This window comes from Pichia membranifaciens, assembly GCF_001661235.1.
Source record: "Pichia membranifaciens NRRL Y-2026 unplaced genomic scaffold PICMEscaffold_2, whole genome shotgun sequence".
Lineage (NCBI taxonomy): Eukaryota > Fungi > Ascomycota > Pichiomycetes > Pichiales > Pichiaceae > Pichia > Pichia membranifaciens.
The window spans coordinates 2,031,432-2,055,358 of NW_017566983.1; the positions used below are offsets into that span (position 1 = coordinate 2,031,432).

The window sequence follows — 23,927 nt, forward strand, 5'->3', positions numbered from 1 at the left end:
GGACAATTCCTTCCGCCGTCCTCTCCCCGCTAACGAACCCGATGTCTAGAAGTATGTACTTTCACTCTCCTTAATTACAGCAAAATGTATCTTCCCCTTTGTCGACTTGGAGTTGCCCTTTTCGGCCAGGACCCCCCGGCCCCGGCCAACCGGCCCGCCGGTCCCGATCGACCTATTTCCGGTTATTTCCGGTCTTTTTTCCCGCCCGCGGAGCCCCGCGGTGCACGGGTGCACGGGTGCAGTCCTGCCCAGCTCCGGCTTTGTCGTTTCGCGTCGGCGGCGGCGGCAGCAGCTGCTGGTCGCAGGCTCGTTTACTGTTGACGTCGTAGCCAGAAAGCGAGCTCGGCGAGAACGAGCGGGAGCGAGCACGAGAGGGAGAAAAATCGGTGCCTCTGTTGAGGATCGGTATACACCTTGGAAGGGAGGACCACGGGGACGGTGTGGTGGAGGGCCTGAAGAACACGCCAAGTCCCGCTTGCTAAATTAGTTGCTGTCCGGCATTGCGTGAGGCTCCCGAACTGCTCAGAACCCCCGTGCACTCCGACCAGGACCAGCGAGAGATTGCCCTCGTCCACAAACTACCACACACTAGGCCACGCATAACACATTAGGTCGCCATAGCACATTATAGCATAGCACAGTAGCGGACTCCATTCCTCTGCACCACCATGACTTCTGCAGCCAGCTGGACCACGTTTATAAAGTCGATTGCCTCCTACAACGGAGACTTGTCGTCATTGACTGCGCCACCGTTCATTCTATCGCCCACCTCGCTTGTCGAATACTCGCAGTACTGGTCCGAACATGTGGACTTGTTGCTGGAGCCCAACTTCATTGTGGACTCGGACGACGACCCGGTCGAGCTAAAGCGCATGATTGCCGTCACGAGATGGTTCATCTCGACCTTGAAGTCGCAGTACTGCTCGCGGAACGAGACCCTCGGGGGTGAGAAGAAGCCGTTGAACCCCTTCCTTGGCGAGATCTTTGTCGGGAAGTGGGAAGACACGTCGAAGGAGCAGAAGTTGGGCGAAACCATCCTGGTCAGCGAGCAGGTGAGCCACCACCCGCCAATCACCGCATACGCCGTTGAAAACAAGAAGAACAATACCATCCTAGAAGGCTACAACGGCGTCAGAGCGTCCATGTCCACCACCGCCTTGAACGTCAGACAGTTTGGCCATGCGCTCCTTGAATACAGAAACTTGGACGAAACCTATTTGGTCACGTTGCCTCCCCTACACATCGAAGGGATTTTGGCTTTTTCTCCGTTTGTCGAACTAGAACAAAAATCATATATCCAATCTTCTGCTGGTTACTATACAGTCATTGAGTATTCCGGAAGGGGATATTTCTCCGGTAAGAAAAACACCTTCAAGGCACGTATCTTCAAAAGCTACGAAGAATCCCTCAAGAAAGAAAAGGCCCTCTACACAATCTCTGGCCAGTGGTCTGAAAAATCGGCAATCGCCAAGGGCTCGTCCTCCCCTTCATCCTCCAAGGGCGAGACCTTCTTTGATGCCTCCAACTACGAAGCCCAGCATTTGACTGTCAAGCCAATTGATGATCAGCATCCCTTGGAGAGCCGTAAGGCCTGGAAAGACGTCGCTGAGGCCATCCGTAAGGGTGACTTCGACCTGATTCATGAAGAAAAATCCAAACTTGAAAACAAGCAGAGGGAGTTACGTAAAGCGGAGGAAGCAAATAATGCAAAATGGGCTCGCAGATGGTTCGATGAGGTCGATTACTCCAAAGACTCTTTAGATAACGATATTTTCATCACGTTGTCCAACTTGGCCCATCTATCGATCAAAAACGTTGCATCGGGTGTTGATTCGGGTAGTGCTAAAAACGATGATGTTGAGGGCATGTCACACTGGAGATTTGTTCCTGAGTCCTTCGACAAGGAAACCGAAATTAAGATATGAAAGCGTTGAATGCCCTCCAAGTCTTTTGTCTACCTCTTTGATTTTACCCCTCTCTTTTAACCTCCTTGTTATTGTTGTTCATATATAGTGGTGAGCTAGCAACACATTCAGTTTGTCTTTTTTTGTTCTTTATATAGTTATTCTATATTAAAACAAGCAACGTAATGATTCAATCAAAAAATACCCTTCATCAAAAAGGAGCTTTTTAATGCAAGACATTATATTCACATTTAGATAAGACAAGTATGTAACGTAAATTAAGTATGAACGGGAGAGGCAAGAAGGGTATATAAACTATAATGGTATTTATTCAAAGACAGTACTTTCATTCACATTCGTTCCACTCGGATCAGAGAAGGCCTCGTTCCGAATAGCCTGGATCCATGGATCTTGCAACAACTCAACAGCGCTTGCTCTCTTCTGAGGATTGATCGTCAAACATTTGGCCAGGAACTCTTGTCCCTGTTCACTCAATTCCTTCGTCGATGGGAATTGTGGTAGATGTCCTGCTGCAATATGATACATCACGGCAAACTCATTGTCCAAATTACTCCAAGGTCTACGTCCAGTGGCCATTTCCAAAACACAGCATCCAAGTGACCATATATCCATCGCCCCAAACCTACCAACATTGTCCCCCTTGATTGTTTCAGGTGACATGTACATCGGAGTGCCGGTAAGAGCGTGTGACTTCTTGCTTTCTATAATAGATTCAACAATAGCACCAGTCGCCGGATTGTTTACTGCTGTATTATTTGACAAATTCACGGTACTTGAGTCACCATTCAGTCCTGTGTATGCCGAAATCGATGACGTAGACACTGATGAAAGGGTGCTCATCAAGTTGTTGTTTGTAGACGTCAGCTTACCATTGCTTTGTGCATTCCCAGCAACAATTTCATTCAAACTCAGAGTACTAGATATCGTACTCGTTGTAGATCTAATGTAATCAGCAGGGCTATGGCTTTCCGAACCAGCAATAGGTGTGATTGATATGTCAGGATGGGATATAGTCGATACGTTGCTTGGCGATCCACCAGAGTTGCTGGCACCGTTGAAGTTCTCATTTTCACCATAGGAGGTATTTGGATTAGAGTTTGAAATCATACTGTTATTGTTGTTGTTATTTGAAGTTCCACTTGAAGGTCCGCTTGCACTACCACTAGCCGAGCCCCCATTAGGAATGGCAATGACTTTGGCAGAACCAAAGTCAACAAACTTGATAACACCCATATGGTCCAATAATATATTATCAGGTTTAACATCTCTGTGAACAATACCAAACTGATGCAAATACGCCATGGCTTCTAACATTTGTAGCGTGTACAATTGAATAACAAGCTCATCCTCAATCCTACCGTACTCTAACAATCCTGCTAATGAACCTCCAGAACAGTATTCCATAAAGATATAAACACGGTCACGGTGAACTTCCACTCCAAAGAATTGCACAATGTTAGGATGCGATAGCAACTCCAATACAGACATCTCACCTTTGATTGCAGGAACAATCGTTTTGATCGATTGCCTGTCTTGGAAACGTATCTCTTTGACAGCCATCGGACCACCTGTGTCCAAGTTAACACATGCAAAAACAGATCCAAATGTGCCACCACCCAGAAATTTGCCCTTTTGCCAACGAATTGAGACACTCGAGAAAGATGAAGCCAAATAAGTTAACAATTGATTCTCCATATTTGTATCGTCCAAAACTCTACCAACACTCCTTTGTTCGACTTGTAAGTGTCTACGTTCTTCTTCAATCATACCAATCTGATGCATTATATGTTGCCTCAATGAACCAAGAGATTCATCGTCTAGTGTGTAAATATCCTTTTGAGAATTTAATGCATACTTTTGCATTCTTGTCTTCTGCAATTCCTTGGCACGAGCACCCATAATATCGAAATGGGCAATCAATAATGACATACATCCAGCAACTTTGTCTTTGAGTCTATAGAACTTTTCAGAATCGAGCGTTAGGATATTGAAACCTCTAGTTACATCCATCGCAAACTCAAGGGCTGAAACACACCATCTAAATGTTTTAGGGTCTGTTGGAGAACAATCATCGACTATGAAGCTTAGCCATTCAATAGCTAGTTTTACCATCCTTAAAATGATAGTTCCTCTAGCTGAAGAGAGATCAAACATTAATGCAGAATTTCTAATTGAATCACGCCCAACATCTCTAGCAAAGATAAAAATATTATTGACTAGCTCTTGACAATTTCCGACACCTCTACAAAGGTTTCTGATTGAAGGTGTAGAGTCGATGGTAAGGCAAGTAAGACGTAAAAAGATTTTTATTGTAGTCTGAAAGTTCTCCTCAAGTTTTGGAACTGAGCAACATACTTTTGAGTTTGAGCCTATCGTTTCGCCTGCATACTGTTTGAAAATGTCAAAAGTATCGGAAATGTTCAGCGCAGGTCCACCTGCTGTCAAAAACATTGCATTTCCTCTGGTTAGTTCGCCAATTGATAAATGGTCAACGTCTGAAAATGGTATTACAGCACCATCCCACATCAGTGCCTTTGGTGGAACTATCACAATAACGTAATCCAGGCTCAAATTATTTGTTTCTTCCTCTTCGTCATCATAATCAGAGGTTGCATTATCGTATTGAATAGAAGGATGATAGCTTCGTATGACATCAATATGTCTCTTAGGAATATTAGCAAAATTCACGCCCAAGTATGTGTTTTTGAGAATGCAGCTAACATCGTAAGGCCTATTAACAAGAGATTCTGAAACAAAGATGTATACACCATCCTCTGCTATTTTTGGACTATGAAAAAGTGCATGGTTGGATTCTTTGAGTAAAGAGAAAAACTTCTGTGTTTTTTGAGGTAGTACTTTGAACTTTACTGAGTTAAGAAAGTACTGAAACAAACCAATTTCAAATCTTATAAATTTTCTTCTCATCTGTCCAAAGTTCTCAATAGAGGATGTGTACCAACGAATCAATCGTTGGCTGTCCAATCTGAATCCATCAGAAGGTGGACCCTGTATTTGATGTTGAATGAACGAGTATAATCGGTTGATCAATTTCAACGCAAGTGAAGTGATTTGAACTGAAAATTCAACAGAAATTTCGCTGATGTAAAATCCCATGTTCTGCAAAAACTCCCATTCTTTTTCCAGCTCTTCGGGTTCTTTAAAGGTTCTAAATGATTTCAAGCCTTTTGGAGAAAACAACAGTTTTCTGTTTAGCAAATACATGTAGTGGTTGACACATTGAATAATGGCATTATCAAATTCAGGGTCTTGATAATCTGGAAACGAGATCCAGCCGTTAACAGGAGCACAATATTCTAACATACTAATTTTGATCTCTAATGACAATCTGAGATACATCTTCAAATCATCTAGCGTTTGGTCAATCATCATCATCGTAGGATTTGTTAGTTTCTTGGCATAAGCAAGTCTGGTCTTTATAATTTCTTTCATAAGTTTTGATGGAAAATTGGTCAAAACAAAAAGGTTATCCAAATATGAAGGTAATCCCAACTCATTAAAATATTGATGGTATTCCAAGTGTGATGTCTTAGCCTTTATTGTCCAGTGAGAGAAAGTTGTAAACAACCTCTTGTTAAACAGGTTTTCAATATCTTTCTCCTTCAGAATCCTTTCAACAAATGGGCGGTCATCTTTGAACATCTGATCATCATCTTTTACTTTCCCGCCATTTGTAGCGGCCTCATCAATTTCTGGTGAGGATGCGGAGCTAGAAGAAGAGCATCCTGCTCTAAGGACATCTAAATCATCATTTCCAACCCATTTTTTTAGCACATCAGATTCCCTCTCTACTGCATCGGTAACAGATATCCATGCAACTAAACAATTTAATCTGCTGTTAAATTCTGGCGTCGCACATTGTGGTTTATCAGTCTCCATTTCCTTTTGGGTTCTCCAAAGTTCTTGGCATCTTTCATATTTGTTAAGTAAGTCGTTAACCTTTTTTGATGCAAACCTCACTTTTTCTACATATGACATTTCTGCACCGTCTAGAGGGAATTCTAGCTTGAAGTTCATGATCTCATCAAATGTTCCATCGACTAAACCACGGTGATACAAAACCAACCTCTTCTGCTCTTCTTCTGTTCTACCGTATAGTTTTGCTCTTATTCCAAGCCAGAAATCTTCTTTGTACCCAACATGCAACATATTTTCGCCCTCAAGTTCCGTAAGAGGTTTTACTAATTTAGTTTTCTCACCAGTGACGACATCACCAGTCAACACTGTCTGAAGCATTGCTTGCCACTCTAATCGCTCGGATATGCTTCCATTCGCATCCGTGTTCTTTAGCTGAATCTCATCGTTTTTGTTCAATAGTTCTAATAGAAGATTCGAATCCAGGGAATACTCCGATATGGATTCAAATTCCTTGTTCAATAGCTCAGAGCCGATTTGATGTCCCAACGCTTTAAGGGCTTCATATTCTCTGCCCTTGTCATTTCTGTCGTTCAGATAATCGGAATCTTCTGTTGGGAATATTTCCGAATCCATGCTACCGATTCTACTGAATTCTGTAGGTTCACTCGCAGCACTATAACTGCTCTCTGGGGCTGTGTCTACATCATCTGGCACAACTGATTTGTCATAGTAATCATCGGCATTCTTATATCTGTTTCTGTACTTTGTGATACCGGTCAAATACATCTTCTCTTGTTGCTGATACTGCTGAGAGAATTTTGTGTTGAAATTACTCTTCAAAATTGAGGTCTGTGGTCTAACTGGCTCAGGCAGGGGTTGATACGCTATATTTCTGGACTTGTACTTATTCAACGGGGATCTTGGAGATTTGGCGGAGGCGGAGCCAGGTGTAGTGGAAGAAGAAGGCATTCGGTTCAACTTTGTTTGTAAAGGATGCAAGCTCGACTTCGAAGTGGATGAGGAGTTGTGCAGCTTAGAATTGGCAGTCGCAGGGACCGATGGTGAAGAGATCTTACTTCCTGAGCTTTGTATGTCGGAAGACGGAGAGATTTCTGTAGGTGATGGGAGCGCTGTGTGATCGTCCGGTATGGTCAGTTCTATGTTGTGACCTGGGTTAGGGATCGAGTCATCAAGCAGAGCATCTAGATGTGACTGGTTAGACAGAGATGGGTTATTTGATGAGGTGGAAGTGTCATAGTTAGCAAAGAAACCGTCAGCGTTGAAGTTTGGAGAGGTTGTTGGTGTTCCCCTGGGCGAGAGCAAGACGGGTGTGGCCTGTAGAGTGGCAAGCGATGCAGCCTGCTGGGAGAGCTGTAGCTTGAGCTTCATTTTGGCCTTATTCGAGTCGGCTATTGAAGAGGTGCTAGGGTTCCTGGAGAGCTTTGCTCGTAAGCTCGACGTGGAAAGCGGCGTCATGTTCTTGGAGTTGAGGTCACTGTTGCTTCGTGACCTAGAATTTTGTGGATGCGGCTTCACGGGCAAGTTTAGCTTGCTATTGGTGCCAATGCCGTTCAGATGGCCACCGGAAATGCTGTCGTGCACTACCTTTTTGTCTACCAGAGACGTGTGGGTCTCTTGCGTGTCGGAACCTTTGGTCGTAGACGCTTTGGCGGTTTCGGACGGATTATTGATTTCCAATCCCTGTTTGTCGTGTCCAGCGCCCATGTCTCCTAATACTGCTGCAGTGTGTCAATGGCGCTGTAGGGTCCTGGGCTCTCTTCTCTGCTATGAGCTGTAATGTCCTAGCTACAGTTCCTTACCAATAAAGTAGTTGCCATGGATGGATGCTGTCACTTGCATGATAGGAACATTATGGGAGCTCTCTTTTCCTGAAACGCGAAAGTGCGCCCGTGCACCACAAGGGTCTCCGACGGGGGAACATGAAGATGGGAGGAGCTGACGGTTTACAAAGGCCTGGAGATGAAAGTAACAGAGGAAACGCAGGGCGAATGGCGGAAGAAGTAACGTAATGGATAGTGCCAGAAGTCAGTGAGAAAGATACAGAGTGCGTGGCCATGACGGTGGAAATAGACACGGCAGAGGTGATGGATTTGGACGAATGCCTTGAGAAGCTCTACAACGGAACATTGCTCTCGGAAAGAGTGCTCGAGTGGCTTGCTTTCAAGGTAAAGGAGCTGATAGTGGATGACGCCAACATTGTGCACATACAGTCGCCTGTGACAATGGTGGGAGATATTCACGGGCAGTTCTACGATTTGCTTGAGATCTTCAAGATCGGGGGATATCCCCCGAACACAAACTATCTTTTCCTTGGTGACTATGTCGACAGGGGGTACCATTCGATCGAGACGATTTCGTTGTTGATTGTGCTCAAACTCAAGTACCCGTCCCGAATAACACTAATACGGGGGAACCACGAGTCCCGGCAGATCACAACGAACTACGGCTTTTACACGGAGTGTGTCACGAAATACGGGTCCGACAGCAAAGTGTGGTCGATCTTCACGGACTTGTTTGATTTCTTGGTGCTATCTGCGATTGTGGACAATACGCTCTTTTGTGTTCACGGTGGTCTTTCTCCGAATGTTCAGACAATAGACTCGATCTCTGTCATCGACCGCTTCAAGGAAATACCACACGACGGACCTATGGCGGACTTGATGTGGAGTGACCCAGACATCGAGCTCCTCAACTTCCGAATATCCTCAAGAGGTGCAGGATACCAATTTGGGATCAATGTGGTGAACAAGTTCTTGCGGATCAATGGATTCGAGAAGATCTATCGTGCACACCAGCTTTGCAACGATGGGTTCCAGGTGTTCTGGAAGGGGAAAGTGAACACAGTGTGGTCTGCGCCGAACTACTGCTACCGCTGCGGGAACAAGGCATCGATATTAGAGGTATTCGATGACTCAAAGAATCCAGAGAGCATAAGATTCAACGTTTTCGATGCCTCACCTGACAGCGAAAAGGAGTTTTTGAGAATTGAAGGGAACAACCTCAGCTCCGGAGTGGGCGGTGTCGACAGATTTGACGGCCTCGACGGGTTCGGAGGCTCCTCAGACTTTGAAGACAACTTTGAGCATCGAATGAACAAAAAGGCGCCATATGTGGAGTACTTCATGTGATAAGTTCAAACACATTTCTATCGATACAGTCCAACCACATTTGGCTTTTCTATCTAACTACATGATGCGCAGGGTTCTATTCTAGGCACGACTCTTTCTGCCTTATAATTTTTCGGTGTTTTTGAAATCCTACTCTTTTCTAATTCTCCATAAATGCTACACGCAGGCTTGGATCTGCAATAATACGTAAGTATTGGATTCTCAAGGGTGATCCTAGGAACTGTAGAGTGCAGGTTTTCTGGTGGCCAGTTGCCCCGGCAATTCTAGACCGGTTAATATTCTCCTGTCCCGCATTGGTGAATGCGAGATGGGCATCTAGCTTTTTTCGCCGCCTGTTCATATAAAGCTCGAATTCCTGTTTTGACCCACTTGAGCCCAACTTGTCCTTTTCTTGCACTACTTGTCTGTAAACTAATCTCAACAACTAAGTAAGCACAATTAGTAGCAAACATGTCTAGCACAGAATTGGATCACCATCCGGCCCCAGATACAGCCGAAAAGAATGCGTTCTTCCCATCTCCGTATTCCTTATCTATTTACACGTCTAAAAAGACCGATTACGATGGCACTACTTACACTCACCCATACACGGGTCACAAGAAGATATTGATGATTGCGACAGATGAAAGATATCTCAAGATGCAGAACGGCAAGTACTTTTCAACGGGGAACCATCCTGTCGAGATGTTGTTGCCGGTGTTCCATTTGGACAACGCCGGGTTCGAGATAGACGTTGCCACCTTGTCGGGAAGCCCGGCGAAATTGGAAATGTGGGCCATGCCCACGGAAGATAAAGCCGTCATGGACACGTTTAAGAAGTACGAGTCAAAATTGGAGAACCCTTTTAAACTTGACGATATTGTTGACAAGGTGTGCGGTCCGGACTCGCCATATGCAGGCGTTTTTGTTCCTGGTGGTCACGGTGCATTGATGGGCATTCCTGAAAGCAAATCTGTCAAGAAGGTTCTGGACTGGGTGCTGGAAGACAATAAGTACCTCATCACGTTGTGTCACGGCCCTGCCTGTCTGCTTGCCGCCGGCATCGGCGAGAAGCCGGAAAACTTTCCTTTCAAAGGCTACTCGGTGTGTGTTTTCCCTGATTCTTTGGACTCGGGCGCCAACCAGGAGATTGGGTACATGCCTGGCCAGTTGAATTGGTTACTTGGTGACCGGTTGGAAAAGTTGGGCGTCAAGGTCCTCAACAAAGACATCACTGGCAAATGCCACAAAGACAGGAAACTTCTCACTGGTGATAGCCCTTTGGCGTCGAATAATCTCGGTAAGTTGGCGGCGGAGACCTTGTTAGCAGACCCTGAATTCAAGTAGCTTATTGCAAGCACCACTATTTTTTTAAATACAACTCTAAATCCTAAATTTACTTATGTCTCTATGTACAATAACACGCCCTCATGAATAGTACATTTCAAGGTTCATGCCATCATGAATCTCGTAGTCGTCCAACGTTATGTGGTCCTTGTAAATCATGTAGCCCTTCTTGAGGACAATTTTCTCTGGCGCCGTTCCAATCTGAAGCCCTAGCACTTTCTTGAAGTCCCCCACCGTGTCCTCACCAAGACACTTGACGTGGATCTTTCTCCCAAGTCGGTCATTGCATGTAACTTCTAGCATGTGTGTATTACCCGGTTCTGAGACCTTTGCGGACAGAATGACTGTTTCGGAGTGGTTTGGGCATCATCTACCTTCATGCTAAACGGTCCATTTTCCTTTCTTTTCCTTTCAAAACGGTCATCTGGCCAGGTTGCGCGAGATCTTCTCCCACTACAGACAGATGTTAAGTGTCCAACCGTATCCTCGGGTCCGCTTTCGTGCTCTGCTAGCGTGACTCTTTCCTGAACAACTGTCTGGTTCAGGAAAGGTCCTAGCTGCTCTTATTCTGCAGAATGACCCGAAACACAAAGCCCTCGAGGATGGAATTGGCAAAGTTTCTCTAGAACGTACTTCTACACAGCCCCACCGTGTACACTGAAGACTTCCGTGTGTAGTCCACAGGCTTGGCAACCAGTGTAAAATACAGTTACGAAACTCTGTGCCACACAGCAATCCAGTTGGGAGCCGTTGAGTATGAGTTCCCCAATCTGTTCGAAATACACGTCATATTTTAGTCGTAGAATTGACATATTCCATCGCCACGTTGTAGCGAACATACGCACTATTGGCTTCGACTGCGAAAGCTGGTTTTCTTTCGTGGATCATGCTGAGCTGGTTACCCTTTTCACGTACTACAGATCGACTTCTTCCTTTACCTATATGAATTGCTCTCTCCGATAACCACTCCAGTCGAATTGAGTCATCCACAGCAGAGCCCATGTCTCACAAAGTACCGCCACAGTCAGCGCCGACGGCCTTCTCTTCACCTTCAGCTTCCTCGTACAAGCGAAGGTCCTTACAGTCTCCGTTCATCCTGAACGACTTGGCTGGTGACCCAGACCAGGAGAAGTCACAGCCGAAAAGGGGTTCTGATCACGATAGCAAGTCTGAGGAGGAAAAAGAGCTTGAGGAGAGAGAAGACAGCATGAACGTTTTTGGCGCAAACAGCTATTCAACAAAGGATGAAGACCTTGTAATACATAGGGGTGGATCCGATGACAACACAGGGCCCGTTGGTACGCCGACGCCGACCAATGAGACATTTTTGTACGACTTCCCTCAGCCACTGAGGACCGACTCTCCAAATCTGCCATCCCAGAGATACTCAATGCAGTCCTTATCTAGCGTGACAAGCAATTTGAATCCGTCTCTTACGACATCAACATCGACAAGAAAACACAACAGGTCAAGGAGCACGGCCTCTGCGACTTATACGCCCACCAACATACCTCCCTCAAAACCATTTTCCCGACAAGATACCCCTCCCTTGACTGACTCTAACGGAGTATTCGCAGGAATTACAAACTCCCCATTACGCTCACCTGCACACCAGCCCTTCAAATTCAATTCAATGATAATGAACAATTCATCAGAGAACCTGGCGCAGCCTGTTTCCTCGTCACCGCAAATACTACCCAAACCATCCTATCGTCGAGGCCATCGATATAAGCATTCCTCCGTGTCTATGAATATGTTCCAAGACCCACAACGTAAGGCATCAACTAACAAACCACATATTTTACCCAAGAAATACACCATTCCAACCTTTAACGAAGTGACCTCTATGATCACAAGTTCTCAAAAATCCAAACTTTCAGTGTGTTTGATACAGGGCTTCTTTGTGTTGTTGGCCTACATTGCTGGCTTTCATTATTCCAACGGATGTTTGTCAACACTGGCACACATCCTCTTCTATGACGTCATTTCAAATTTCTCATCAATTGCCGTACAAATAATGAGCAACTTTGAAGTTTGGAGAGTTTCGTCTCTTAAATACCCATTTGGATTGGGTCGTATCGAAGTCTTGATCGGTTTTGCCTTATCAGTTTCCCTTCTTTTCGTTGGACTAGACCTATTCTCTCATATTGTTGAGGAAATGATGATGAGCTCATTCGAGAATGACAACGAAAATGCAATCAATTCACAGGGTCATTCTCATGGGCATTCTAACGGAGAAAGTCCTCATCATCTGCACCCAGTATTGTACGAGATTTTCATCTTGGGGACGATAGTTACCACACTACTCACATCCCACATCGTAAATGATACCACTACTTCTGAGAAGAAGGAAGAACATGAAGAGCTCCCGAACAGACCTGAGTCAAAGATTGCACCTAATGTCAAAAGATTAAGTTCTATAACTCTAAATGAACCAGCACGAGAAGGGGTATTCAATCGTCTTGGAATATACATTAAGTCGAAACTAGGACTCAAACCAAATTTATTTCACAGTTCTACTACTAACCTTTCTGTTTTGTATGCAATATACTGCTTGTACTATCCCTTTGCACAAGGAATACTAAGTTTACATACCGGGAATACGCTACTATCTGTCATTGGGCTTTCTTCCAAAGATGAACATATGATTGATAGTGAACACAAACATGATGAACACGAGTATGAACATGAGTTATTGAATAACGATGCACTGGAAGCTACTAAATGGATAAATGAGGTTTCAACTGTAATCATGGCAATTCTTGTCTCTGTCGTGGCATGGAGGCTCATCTGGAGGTTGGGCAATATTTTACTTCTCACAAGCCCTTCTATTGCTTTTGACAAAAAGAATAAAATTGCAACAGCTAGTGCCGAAGTAGATCGTATCGGAAATCACAGTGATGTCGAAAGCTTAATTGTTTCCAATGTGAGGCAGTTGGATGTTTATAAAAACTCTTACAGTATTGAGGAAGTGAAAATTGCACGTGTGAATACAAGGGTTTATGTGGTCATTATCCGTATTCTCATGCCTGGAGCATCAGATGATGAGGAATCTAAGTTCAGGTTCTATACTATGAGAATTGTTCGTGGTATAATGTACAAATGTGTGAAGGGCCAGCTCAAGAAAAGGAAGGGTTTTCTCGGTGATGGCAGCAGTGATACTAGGCAGAACACTGAAAGCATTGCAGAAGAGAATAGAAGGTCTCTAATCGATTTATTGAACCTAAGCACCAGTATAGAGGATGTGGAAGGAATTGACAAATCAGGAGACCAGTTCGAGATTACAATCGATGTCGGCAGATTGTGAGGGCAACCGAGCTGATTCTTTTTCCTCTTCTACTCCCTCTTCTTCCCCCTCTCCTTCTTCCTTTTCATTTCACACTATATTCTGCGTCTTGTACATCCTTTGTCAATTTCTCATCGATTTACCCTTATAAAAATAACTTAGCCCATAAACATGCCAATTGTATCACGTCTGGCTGATTTTACAAATCAGTTCGAAAGTCTCATATTTATCACCACTTTTTTGACTCTCCTCTCTTTTTTTTTCTGGTCTTTATTTATAAGTACGTTTAGTGGAAAATAGCTCGCATAGTTTTTCAAGCATATTAAAGGCATATACTAACTACATGGTAGTTCCTGTACTTTTTCCTGTCGTGATTCCGGTCATGTTCGGGGTACTCGTGATCTTAACCTTCACTTCGATGTTAATTTTCATGATCTATCTCATAGTATCGCTCCCCATTATGTTAATGTCGAATTCACGGAGTAGCCTCTCTTAACGACAGAAGTTTAGTTGCTCATGCATTTGCATGTACGGGGGGTCTAGTTGCTGCCTATAAAATGCAGGGCAGGCTTTATCTCACACAGGACTACAAAAGAGATCATTACCTAGTATCAACTTCCCAATCGGGTAACTGAGCTATGAGCCTAGCTACCACCATTGCTGTTTATTGTTTAGAATCGACTATAATGTTTTACAATCACCTAATTAAACCTGTGATCAGCTTTTCTTTATAGAGAAGTATGGTGATCACACAGCAAAACACAACTATGAAGCTGAATGAAAAGGGTGAAAAGCTTAGCTCTGAAGATGAAGGCTCTGAAAAAAATCAGATTGACACCTCCTATGAGGTCCAACAAAAGAATTTTACATCTAAGGCTCAACTACGTTCTTCTCATGATCCTGACAACCAATTTTATGATGAGGATTTGGAACAAGTACTGAAAGAGCTGTCTGAGCTACGTTTTTCGTCTTCCTCGGCAGAATGTGATACAGAATCTCGGTCAAGCAAAATCATCGAAAAGCAGCATATTCAGCTCAATGGTATACAGTTGATTTATCAATTTCTTGTGTGGTTGATGTCTATCACTACTACATTCGTTTCTCCAGCTCAAACTGATGTAGCGGACTATAGTGGAGAGGCCAAAATAAGAAAAGCTCAAACCGCTGCCAGTATATTCTTTCTGTATGTGTTACCAAAAAAAAAAGGATGAGCCTTCTCATTTTTCCTTTGCTTATTCTTTCTCTTTTCTTTTACTTTTGTTCAGACCCTGACTAACATTCCATTTTTTTCATTAAATTACAGAAACGCCATCAGTATACTCAATAGTATAAAAAGCATCTTTTCTGGTTTCTCTAATATCCACAAAAACGACCCTTCCATATTAAGCGTACGTCACTCATCAAAAATGTGTTTCCCGTAAAACATATACTAACTTGTTATAGATTTATTTTTCATTTGTTGGCATCTCTACCGATATACAATTCGTCTTTCTTTTTCTGATGGCATCAATTACATCCAACTTCGCATCCTTTGCAACTGGGTTGGTATTCCTGGGACTGAGCTCCATTGCGGTAATTTTATGTATCCCCCTGATTTTGGTGCTCATCTCGACAATGCTTGCTACTAGTTTATCTATCTCGGCAACAACTTTGGTGGTAAATCGTGCTTATGCTACAGTCAACAATTATATCCCACTAAGAAGCATTTTGACTTATTTTGCAGACCAAATTCCTCCGTCTGTCGGAAGAGTGGAAGTAACTCATCAGAAGCAACGTAAAGATTTTGAAGAAAAAACAAAAACCCAAAAGTCCATTCCTAATGGAAACTAGTATTTCATTTCTTATTACTTTGCTATTCAAAATGAAGATATTAATACCTAAGTATATGCAGCAAGATTTTTTTTAAGCGATTAAGCTACTTCTATAACTAGATGCTATGTTTCTCTCTAAGTTCTGCCAATGTATTTCGCATTGCAGCATATGCGATGTGTATTTTACCTAGGAAATGATCAGCTAGTCTTCTGTCATTGTCTACCTTCGACATGTATGCTCCGCATACTTCACAAACTTGCAACTTTTGTTGTCCAACAGTGTTAAGTCGCTCTAAGGTGGCACTATATCGTTCTGAAACGGTCTCCTTCTCTAAAATAAATTTTTGTAGCTCTTCATTAAGTTCTATACTCCTCTGCATATCTCTTTTTTCCTCCTGAACAACATTTAACTCTTCTGAAGTTATGCTGATTGTTTTCTCAAGGTTTTCTACTGTTCTAGCGAGATCATTTAACAGTTGCTTATCTGCTTCGGAGTAATCGAGTCTTTCTTCTGCAATTCGAACACGTTGGTCACAGTCACCAACAAAATGCTGCAAATCGTTCATGTAATCTAACTCATAGTTTTGTCTAGGCATCTTGATGCCACTTTCTTTGGCAGTCTCGTATATTAGTTTGTGCTTCTCAATATGCCATTTAGGACATTTTCCCATATTTTCCTTTGTGTTGTCAAGCATGTCATAGGGACACTTTCCCACAATAAAGCTTTTGCACATTCTTGGAGGATCTAGTATTGACACATCGATACTATCCCCCTTTAACGAAGCACTTGATTGCTTGGGAGCTCGTGGATTAAAATCCCTGGGGAGGCGATTTAATGACCCTTTTCCAAGTAGATTTTCTACTAGTTTCCGTTGCTCACCTCTAGGCGTATATGTCTCTCGTAGAGCCATTTCAGCTGTGTGTTAGGTGTGAATCGATGTTTCACAGGCTATTGAAGTGTTTGCCCGAGATGAATAGGACACAGAAAGATATAGCCATAGCCGTCAAAATATTGCCATGAAAATTGTAAAAATCGCTTACATGTTCAAAAATCGCTTAATTTGAGACTAAGAAAACCTTAAGATTAGCTAGTTAGCCTACTGAAACGTTATTGGCTAAGTAGAACATCAAGTTGAACTTCTTGTAGCAGGTACTGTCTGCAAAAATGTAGCTACAATAATATATAGTCATAAAAGTCAAGTTATAACTCCTCTATTTCCATCTTTAGACACAAAAACCTTGTAAATACCAGAAACTTTGTGAATCAAATCTAACAATGAGTCTCATATTCATAGACTTGAATTTTACTACGGTGAAACCGTTACCAACTCAGGGAATCCAGCTCCATATTTAGTGTATCAAATGGTGCAGCTGAGGTTATCAAGTATATTTAATATGTGACAGTTCTTGTCTCATTTCTGGGAAACGCGGCTGTAAAGTGCTCGACTACCAGTTAAGTAAATTGATTGACACTGTTTCTCCTTCTCCGGATTAAAATGTTATGTTAATGAAGGACATCACCAAAAGCCAGTTCGTTACGCGCAACATGTCTTCAGATACAAGCATCAAAGTTGCCTTTGTTTGCTTGGGAAATATGTAAGGTTATTGAAACAATAATTGTTTTTGACGCTGATTAAGACACTAACATGAACTTTAAAGATGTCGTTCACCAATGGCAGAAGCTGTCTTCAGAAAAATTGTGAATGAAAACAAACTTGCAGATACTGTGACCTATATTGATTCATTTGGGACCGCCGGTTACCATGTTGGTGACCGCTCAGACTCGAGAACAATCAAAACTTGTAAAAATCATGATGTCCCGATAAACCATAGAGGCCAGCAAATAAAGAGCAAGCACTTTACGGAATTCGATTACATTTTGTGTATGGATGACTCTAACTTGTACAATCTGAAAAGGCTGAAGCCTAAGAACTCAACGGCGGTTGTCGGTATGTTTGGCGAATGGAAAGATAGCGATTCTTTCGATACAGTAATTGACGATCCCTACTATGGTGGAACCGATGGGTTTGAAACGTGCTACCAGCAATGTGTAAGCTTCAGTAAGGCGTTCCTGAAGAAGGAGTTGGGGGTCAATATTCCTTAATTAGTTTAGATATATTCTACACCTAAATTTCTAAACAGACATTTTCTCATCTGCAATATAGCATTCAAGTCCGGTGAATGCGTCGTTCAAAGATCTTTGATAGTACTCATCTAGCTTATATCCTGAAGCTTTGTATTGTATGTCATCCACACTCTTGGAAAAGAATGGGTCTTTGTACCCATTGCCATCGAACTTGAACGGCAGCTCGACCAATCTGTCTCCATTGAACGGAGTAAACGGAATCTTACTCTTGTTCTTGTTTTTGATATCGTTAGGGTTGAGATTTTTGCGTATAGCTTCTTTCTGCCGCAAATATTTTTCTTCTAACTTCTGCAACTGATCTCTGCACTTTTTAGTTTTCTCCATTGTTACATTTCTAATAGTTTCTAATATCAACTTGGGATCTTTATCTGAAGCTGCATTTTGTAGCTGATCGATAACCTGTTCTTTTTGCAAAGTTTTCAACTTCTTTTCCTCATTTATCACTTCATTGTTAAGTCTATTTCTTTCTGACTTGTATTGCCTCTCTAACTTCTGTAATTTGATAAATTTCTCGTATTCTTGTTCTCGTCTTGCATTATTTAGTTCGATAGATTGTTTGTTCTCAATCGAATATTGTCTGAGCCTTTCTTCCGTTTCCTCGATATCCAACCTATTCAAGAGTTTGTATACGATGTCTTCGATCTCTTCCAAATATTTGTCATACATTTCCGGAGTTTGAAAGTCACCTTCCTTTTTATTGTAGACACTTAATACACGCCTTCGTATATCACACTCTCTTTCCACATTCAAGTCGTCAAACACTTGAGCTTTGAATTTGTTTCGTCTCAATATTTTATCACAATTAGGATATGGACATGGAGACGGTCCAAGAGCAAAAATTCTATCTACGCAGGCATCACATATTTTGTGGTAACACTCGGGGTTGATCTTGAATTCGATTTCAGGGGAAAGATACTTATCGGTTTTGCAAACAGGGCATAAATCTTTGGGCACGTTGTTCCAATCTAACTCAACCATGATGAGGTTTGCCTCTTAGTATGGTGGGAGGGCATTATATTCACACATATGAAAGCTGTTTGCCGTCTCATCCCCGAATTGAAGGCGACAAACCATTCTCATTAATGTGTGCTCAAATAATTTTCTCCATTCCAGACGCGTCGCATGGAAACATCATTTACCTGAAAAACGGGATGAGTTGCAAGAGGAAGAAGTTAAACAAGCAGCGTGTGAGAAGTTGACAGAGATACATTAGGTGAGTTAGAAACTAATCGCTAACCTCAATGACACAAGAACATATAGATTATTTGGAAAAACGACTTGGTATAAGCAAAAAGCCCGTTACTGCCAGATTTCTTTCTCGAAAATGGATGGTGCCAGCAAAGGAAGCATCAGAAATAATGCACCATTTCTACACCTCTCATCAAACGGACAGTGTGTTTAAAGATCTTTCAATAAAGTACAGTGTATGTGGGAAACAAAAAGCAGTCAAAAAGATGGACAAAGAGGAGAATTTTGAGAGGCACGCAGACGTTTTAGTGAAAATTGTTGATAAGGATGACTTGAATGACAGTATAGAGAAACTCTTCTCTAGTGTTGTTTCTTGTCAGATGTACAGTATGCATTTACAATCGGCAGTCTCATTGACTAACATTATCGATACTTGTACCACCAACAAGTGGAGCTTTTCTGAGGAAAATATGACAAAGTGTGGGATTCTTCAAACTGCTACTAACGGTATTCTTGAACAGCCTGAGGAACAGCAGGAAGATCGGCCTGCACGTAGAGCTCAAACCGAGCCACTGAAGGCTCAGAATTCAATACATATTGAAGATAAGTCGGAGAGCAAGACTCAAGACAAGACTGAAAGCAAGACTAAAGCCAAGATGGAAGATCATGACAAAAGCCGTCCAGTTTATGTGTCTCGTAAGGCCAGCTCGAATCCTACGCCATCAACTTCAGCATCCACAAAGATCAGCACCGAGGCAAGAAAGCCTCTTTATACTTCCAGAAAAAGAAATAAGGAACCAGCCGAGGTAGGAAATAAAGACATTTCAAGTGCAACTTCTTCTAAAAGAGCAAAACTCTCCTCACAGGCTGAGAGGAAAAAACAAGAAGACGAGAAAAAGGGGCTTGCAAAAATGCTTGAGGACGATTTCAGTGATGACGCCTTTGAAAACGTGAATCAAGGTGATGATGACAGCACTGTAGAAAAAGAAACAGAATACAAGTACGACGATATAGACATAGCCGAGCCTGAAGAAGAAAAAAGTAACGAAGCCCAGGGAAAGACAATGCATGAGAGTCAGGAAGAAACAGAAGCAACCCTTGAAAACATCAGCGAAGACGACGTTGCAGAAAATCCAGCGACTATTTCTTCAAACCAGCCAGCAGAGCCTCAGCCAGATGTGGAAACTTACGTTGATGCTGATGGATATGTGGTACGGAAAGTCAATCGGAAGACAGCAAAACCTGCTCAATCGTCTACCACGCCAGCAAAAAGTTCTTACACTATCGATACCAAACCCTTGAAAAACAAGGGTGGTAACAGTGCTAGGAAACAGTCGAATTTGATGTCTTTTTTCAAAAAGAAGGACTAGTGTTAAAAACTCATGTAAGTTAATGTATTTGTAGTGATATTACGTCAGCACACTACTCAAAGGTGATTCCGAAGTAAATTTCAAGTCAAGCTAATATACGGCTTATATTTAAACCTAACGTTCTACATACTTGGATGTTGCAGAAGTAGTAAAGTGTTCTATCAACTGAAGAGAATGACTGATATAGTGCCGCCCCCACCGAATGGATCTCTCATGCTTGCATGGCAAGTAAAAAGTGAGTATACTCGTTTTTTATCAAAACTTTCTTTCAAAACAAGACACTAACGTTAGATTAATAGACAAACATGTACTTGTTGTTGGAGCTGGAGATGTTGCACTTTCTCGTGTAGACCATCTCTTACAGGCAAATGCCAAAATTACCGTTGTCACAGGTGAAAGCGTGCATCCGATTTTGAGGAAGTATCATGAGATGGGGTTATTGGAAGATTTGGTCGTGCGTAATTTCAGATTATCAGACTTGAAACTATATGAACCAAAAGACATTCGTCAACGTGTTATGGAATTAGACAATGACAATGATGAATCCGATGAAGAATATGAAGTTTTGTCTGAAGAAGCAGTCAAGCTTATTGAAGATTTTGAACAGTGTAAGTTCAAGATGGTTCTAACGTGCATCAATAATTATCCGTTGAGCTTGAGAATATGGCAAAAATGCAAAAGTCTCGGAATCGACGTGAATCTTGCTGATAAGCCAGCAAATTGTGACTTCTATTTTGGTTCTGTTTATAGGCAAGGGCCATTGCAAATTATGATAAGTACTAATGGTAAGTCACCCAGGTTGTGTAACAGGATCAAGACTAAGATGTTGATCCCAATGTTTGAAGACCTGGACCTTGAACATGCTGTTGAGAATCTCGGCTACTTGAGGTCCCAGCTACAAAAGGTATATCATCCAGGTGATGATACTAAAGTTATAAAGGAAAGAATGGAATGGAACAGGAAGATCACGGATTTTTACACCATTCAAGATTGGTGTGCTATGAAGCATGAATCGATCGACAAAATCTTGAAACTATACCCGGAGTTCCCCTCAGTTGACACACTGAAATAACGAGGTTTATTTATTTATATGTAAGAGTTTATAAATAATACTTTTATGAAGATCAATTATAGGTGAGAAAAAAAGAAACAAAATAATAGAGTCAAAAAAATTGATGAGATAAAAAGAAACCCAGCTAAAACAACACCAAGACGAAGACAATAACAACTGAAAAAACTAGTGAAAGGGAAAATGTAAATATGTAAATAAAAAAGTAGAAGAGAGAGAAGCAGAACTAAAAAAGGGAGAAATTGCGTAACAAAGGACAAGGTGAAGAAAAAGATACTAAAGCAAAATGAATGTCTTTTGCATAAAAAGTCGGTAGAGGAAGGAGAACACGAGAAAGGAAAGAGGCTGAAGAACGAACAAAAGATAACAAAAATCTTTACTCATTAGTATTATGTTCACTTCCATTCGCATTTGATGTACTATCATCATAGGCACTTCCTGGAGAATGCACCATAGGATTAGCTGGAAATTGTTGAGATGGCAGAATCATGTACTGTCCATTCTGGTCAATGGCGTACTGTTGTGGTGCACCATGGATTGGAACAACACCCTTGGGTACCTCCATCATTCCCGTTGACGCATGGCTCATTGGTTGGGGAACTCCTTGACTATCATCTGGGACAACGCTCATATGGTTTCCCTGCTGCTGGACTGCAAAGTAAGGATCATAAATGAATGGTGGCGGCATTCCTGCAGGAATCCCTACCAGTGTTGGATGCGTTCCTTGTGGAGTGTTTTCGGGGTATGAATCTATTTGTTGAGGAAGTTGATTTGGAGAGATTACCGATGGGACATTTGGGGGAGGAGGATGTTGGGGCATTCCTTGACCATAATCAAACATTGGTCTCGTTATCACGGGCTGACCTGGACTTTGTCCATTGAACATCGCTACGTTTGGCATGTGGTTCATCATGTTCCCTTCATCATCTTCGTTAGAGTCCGAATTCATATTTCCGTTGTGATTTGGGAAGTTATTGCTGTTCATGTTATTGTTGAAAGCAATGTTATTCATATTTGGATTGGCACTACCAACCAGTGGAATATTTGCCATATTGGTGCTATGATACATGTGTGGCTGTCTTGGGAAATTTTTATTGCTTGGTCTGCCCCAACTGAGTCTGACTCTTGAACCTCCAATGACAAAACCTTGCATGCTTTCAATTGCATTTTCTGCATCTTCACGTTTGGCAAATTTGACAAACCCACAACCTTTTCCTGGTGGAACTTTAACGTTTGCAATTGGGCCAAACGGTTCAAAAAGGGCTAACAATGTATCTTCGTTCAAGCCGTTGGCCAATCCTCCCACAAAAACAGTGGTGTTGTTCAAATCATTGAAGCCTTGATTCATGTTGCTATTGATGTTACCCCTATTGTTTGGATTAAAATGAGGATAGAAGCCGATTGAGGCAGCAGGCATAGGACCGTTGATTGTATTAACATACATGGACTGTTCTAGAGGATGTTGATGCTGATGTTGATTTTGATGATTGTGGATATGACTGTTACGCTGATATTGATTTTGGTTGTTGATGCTGCCATTATTGTTGCTGTTGCTATTTCCGTAACTCATATTTTGGTGCTTTGGAGTAGCCAAGGCAACCCTGATTTGTCTACCGCCTAGCCATTTTCCGTTCATTTCAACTAAAGCATTTCTTCTATCCTCTTCGTTGCTAAATCTGACAAATCCGAAACATCTGGATAAGCCTGATGAGGGGTCTGTCATCACCCGAACTGTTTTGATGGAATTAAAGTGTGACTGGAATAATGCTAATAAATGAGCCTCTGTGGTTCCAGCAGAGAGGTCGCCAACAAACAAGGAGTACTCAGGTGTCTGAGCAACCTGAGAGTCTAGTGTTGCTGCTGATGCCCAATTTAACCTGAATGTCTTGTTATTTGAATCTGGAATAGTAGTGCCATTCAGGGATAGAGCATCAGTGGCCAGGTCTGGTGAGTCAAATTCTATGAAGCAGTATCCTGAGTGATTAACGATGCCCTGGCCATTTGTCTTGGCTAACTGATGCATTAAAAGATTATGTTTTGGCTTGATAACCTTGACTTCGACATGCTTATCTAATTTGGCCCACAGATTTCCAATGTGCTCCTCATCCCACCAAGCTTCAAGATCCCCCATCCATAGCGTTTTGGAAGGAACCGTGTTGGCAGGGTTTTCCGGTGGTTGTGGCAAAGGAACTGAGCTGGTTAAAAAGTCAGAAGGCAACGAATTCGAAGACGAGTCATCGTGTCTGTTCAAAGAAGTTGCATTTGAGGAGGATGGAGGTATTACAGAGTCCTGAGACGTTGTTTGGTTGGTGATATCTTCCGAAGACATGATTGAGCTAATTTTTCCCTAAAGAACAAGACTGAATAGAATACTTTCGAGGTGAACGAAATTTGAATGGAAAAAAAGTAGAAAGAGAGTCTTTACTCAATGGACTTGACCTAGGATATGATTGAATGACCGAAGCGAAGCAAAGGAAAGGAGACCAAAAAAATGAAAAGGAAAATGATTTGCAATGTGATATCAGCAAGGCTGATCTGTGCTATGTTTCTCTAGTGATAAGAGGCGGGGCGCAGTGGCAGATGTCACGAAGCAAGAGCTTTCAGATAAAAACAAGTCGAACTAAATCGGTCTGCAAGCTGTCGTCGGGTGGTGGCACGTCCGAAGAGAGGGGAAAAACAAATGCAGCGGAAACTCACGTACAATCGAACTGATGAAATGAAATAAGAACTGGCACCAGAATGGATCGTTCACGTCGCACACGCTAAAAATGTATGCTCACT

General features: G+C 42.3%; 13 protein-coding genes across 13 annotated transcripts; 8 read left to right on the plus strand and 5 right to left on the minus strand.

The window, feature by feature from the left end:
• The first annotated feature begins 328 nt into the window (after positions 1-328).
• Positions 329-2,233, plus strand: PICMEDRAFT_15847 (hypothetical protein). Its single transcript, XM_019160993.1, has one exon. It carries the CDS (start codon positions 669-671, stop codon positions 1,923-1,925), a length of 1,257 nt encoding a protein of 418 aa, XP_019019099.1. The 5' UTR covers positions 329-668; the 3' UTR covers positions 1,926-2,233.
• A 16-nt stretch (positions 2,234-2,249) lies between these two features.
• PICMEDRAFT_24491 (hypothetical protein) lies at positions 2,250-6,668 on the minus strand (the record flags this gene model as incomplete). The annotated part of the gene is made up of 2 exons (XM_019162354.1): positions 2,250-2,626; positions 2,999-6,668. Coding segments are annotated over 2 exons (4,047 nt in total), but the record flags the coding sequence as incomplete, so codon positions are not given.
• A 1,208-nt stretch (positions 6,669-7,876) lies between these two features.
• Positions 7,877-8,950, plus strand: PICMEDRAFT_71987 (hypothetical protein; the record flags this gene model as incomplete). The annotated part of the gene is made up of 1 exon (XM_019164065.1): positions 7,877-8,950. One exon carries the CDS (start codon positions 7,877-7,879, stop codon positions 8,948-8,950), a length of 1,074 nt encoding a protein of 357 aa, XP_019019101.1.
• A 450-nt stretch (positions 8,951-9,400) lies between these two features.
• PICMEDRAFT_71988 (hypothetical protein) lies at positions 9,401-10,276 on the plus strand (the record flags this gene model as incomplete). Its single annotated transcript, XM_019164066.1, has 1 exon — positions 9,401-10,276. One exon carries the CDS (start codon positions 9,401-9,403, stop codon positions 10,274-10,276), a length of 876 nt encoding a protein of 291 aa, XP_019019102.1.
• Positions 10,277-10,357: 81 nt separating this feature from the next.
• On the minus strand, positions 10,358-10,579 carry PICMEDRAFT_31397 (hypothetical protein; the record flags this gene model as incomplete). Its single annotated transcript, XM_019162699.1, has 1 exon — positions 10,358-10,579. The coding sequence occupies one exon, from the start codon at positions 10,577-10,579 to the stop codon at positions 10,358-10,360; it is 222 nt and encodes a 73-aa protein (XP_019019103.1).
• A 660-nt stretch (positions 10,580-11,239) lies between these two features.
• PICMEDRAFT_15849 (hypothetical protein) lies at positions 11,240-13,867 on the plus strand. The gene has a single exon (XM_019160995.1). It carries the CDS (start codon positions 11,277-11,279, stop codon positions 13,581-13,583), a length of 2,307 nt encoding a protein of 768 aa, XP_019019104.1. The 5' UTR covers positions 11,240-11,276; the 3' UTR covers positions 13,584-13,867.
• A 435-nt stretch (positions 13,868-14,302) lies between these two features.
• On the plus strand, positions 14,303-15,392 carry PICMEDRAFT_71991 (hypothetical protein; the record flags this gene model as incomplete). Its single annotated transcript, XM_019164067.1, has 2 exons — positions 14,303-14,732; positions 15,241-15,392. 2 exons carry the CDS (start codon positions 14,303-14,305, stop codon positions 15,390-15,392), a joined length of 582 nt encoding a protein of 193 aa, XP_019019105.1.
• A 97-nt stretch (positions 15,393-15,489) lies between these two features.
• Positions 15,490-16,284, minus strand: PICMEDRAFT_32696 (hypothetical protein; the record flags this gene model as incomplete). Its single annotated transcript, XM_019162784.1, has 2 exons — positions 15,490-16,159; positions 16,214-16,284. 2 exons carry the CDS (start codon positions 16,282-16,284, stop codon positions 15,490-15,492), a joined length of 741 nt encoding a protein of 246 aa, XP_019019106.1.
• A 635-nt stretch (positions 16,285-16,919) lies between these two features.
• On the plus strand, positions 16,920-17,477 carry PICMEDRAFT_58327 (hypothetical protein; the record flags this gene model as incomplete). The annotated part of the gene is made up of 2 exons (XM_019163292.1): positions 16,920-16,969; positions 17,033-17,477. 2 exons carry the CDS (start codon positions 16,920-16,922, stop codon positions 17,475-17,477), a joined length of 495 nt encoding a protein of 164 aa, XP_019019107.1.
• Positions 17,054-18,543, minus strand: PICMEDRAFT_15852 (hypothetical protein). The gene has a single exon (XM_019160996.1). It carries the CDS (start codon positions 18,495-18,497, stop codon positions 17,508-17,510), a length of 990 nt encoding a protein of 329 aa, XP_019019108.1. The 5' UTR covers positions 18,498-18,543; the 3' UTR covers positions 17,054-17,507.
• Positions 18,544-18,760: 217 nt separating this feature from the next.
• PICMEDRAFT_10924 (hypothetical protein) lies at positions 18,761-20,077 on the plus strand (the record flags this gene model as incomplete). The annotated part of the gene is made up of 1 exon (XM_019159729.1): positions 18,761-20,077. The coding sequence occupies one exon, from the start codon at positions 18,761-18,763 to the stop codon at positions 20,075-20,077; it is 1,317 nt and encodes a 438-aa protein (XP_019019109.1).
• Positions 20,078-20,251: 174 nt separating this feature from the next.
• Positions 20,252-21,149, plus strand: PICMEDRAFT_10925 (hypothetical protein; the record flags this gene model as incomplete). Its single annotated transcript, XM_019159730.1, has 2 exons — positions 20,252-20,312; positions 20,377-21,149. 2 exons carry the CDS (start codon positions 20,252-20,254, stop codon positions 21,147-21,149), a joined length of 834 nt encoding a protein of 277 aa, XP_019019110.1.
• Positions 21,150-22,227: 1,078 nt separating this feature from the next.
• On the minus strand, positions 22,228-23,475 carry PICMEDRAFT_32349 (hypothetical protein; the record flags this gene model as incomplete). The annotated part of the gene is made up of 2 exons (XM_019162760.1): positions 22,228-22,598; positions 22,713-23,475. Coding segments are annotated over 2 exons (1,134 nt in total), but the record flags the coding sequence as incomplete, so codon positions are not given.
• Positions 23,476-23,927: the final 452 nt, after the last annotated feature.

What these genes read in the sequence shown, in the direction of transcription:
- PICMEDRAFT_15847 (XM_019160993.1), top strand. Translation starts at nt 669, where the DNA reads ATGACTTCTGCAGCCAGCTGGACCACGTTTATAAAGTCGATTGCCTCC.
- PICMEDRAFT_15849 (XM_019160995.1), top strand. Translation starts at nt 11,277, where the DNA reads ATGTCTCACAAAGTACCGCCACAGTCAGCGCCGACGGCCTTCTCTTCA.
- PICMEDRAFT_15852 (XM_019160996.1), bottom strand. Translation starts at nt 18,497, where the DNA reads ATGGTTGAGTTAGATTGGAACAACGTGCCCAAAGATTTATGCCCTGTT.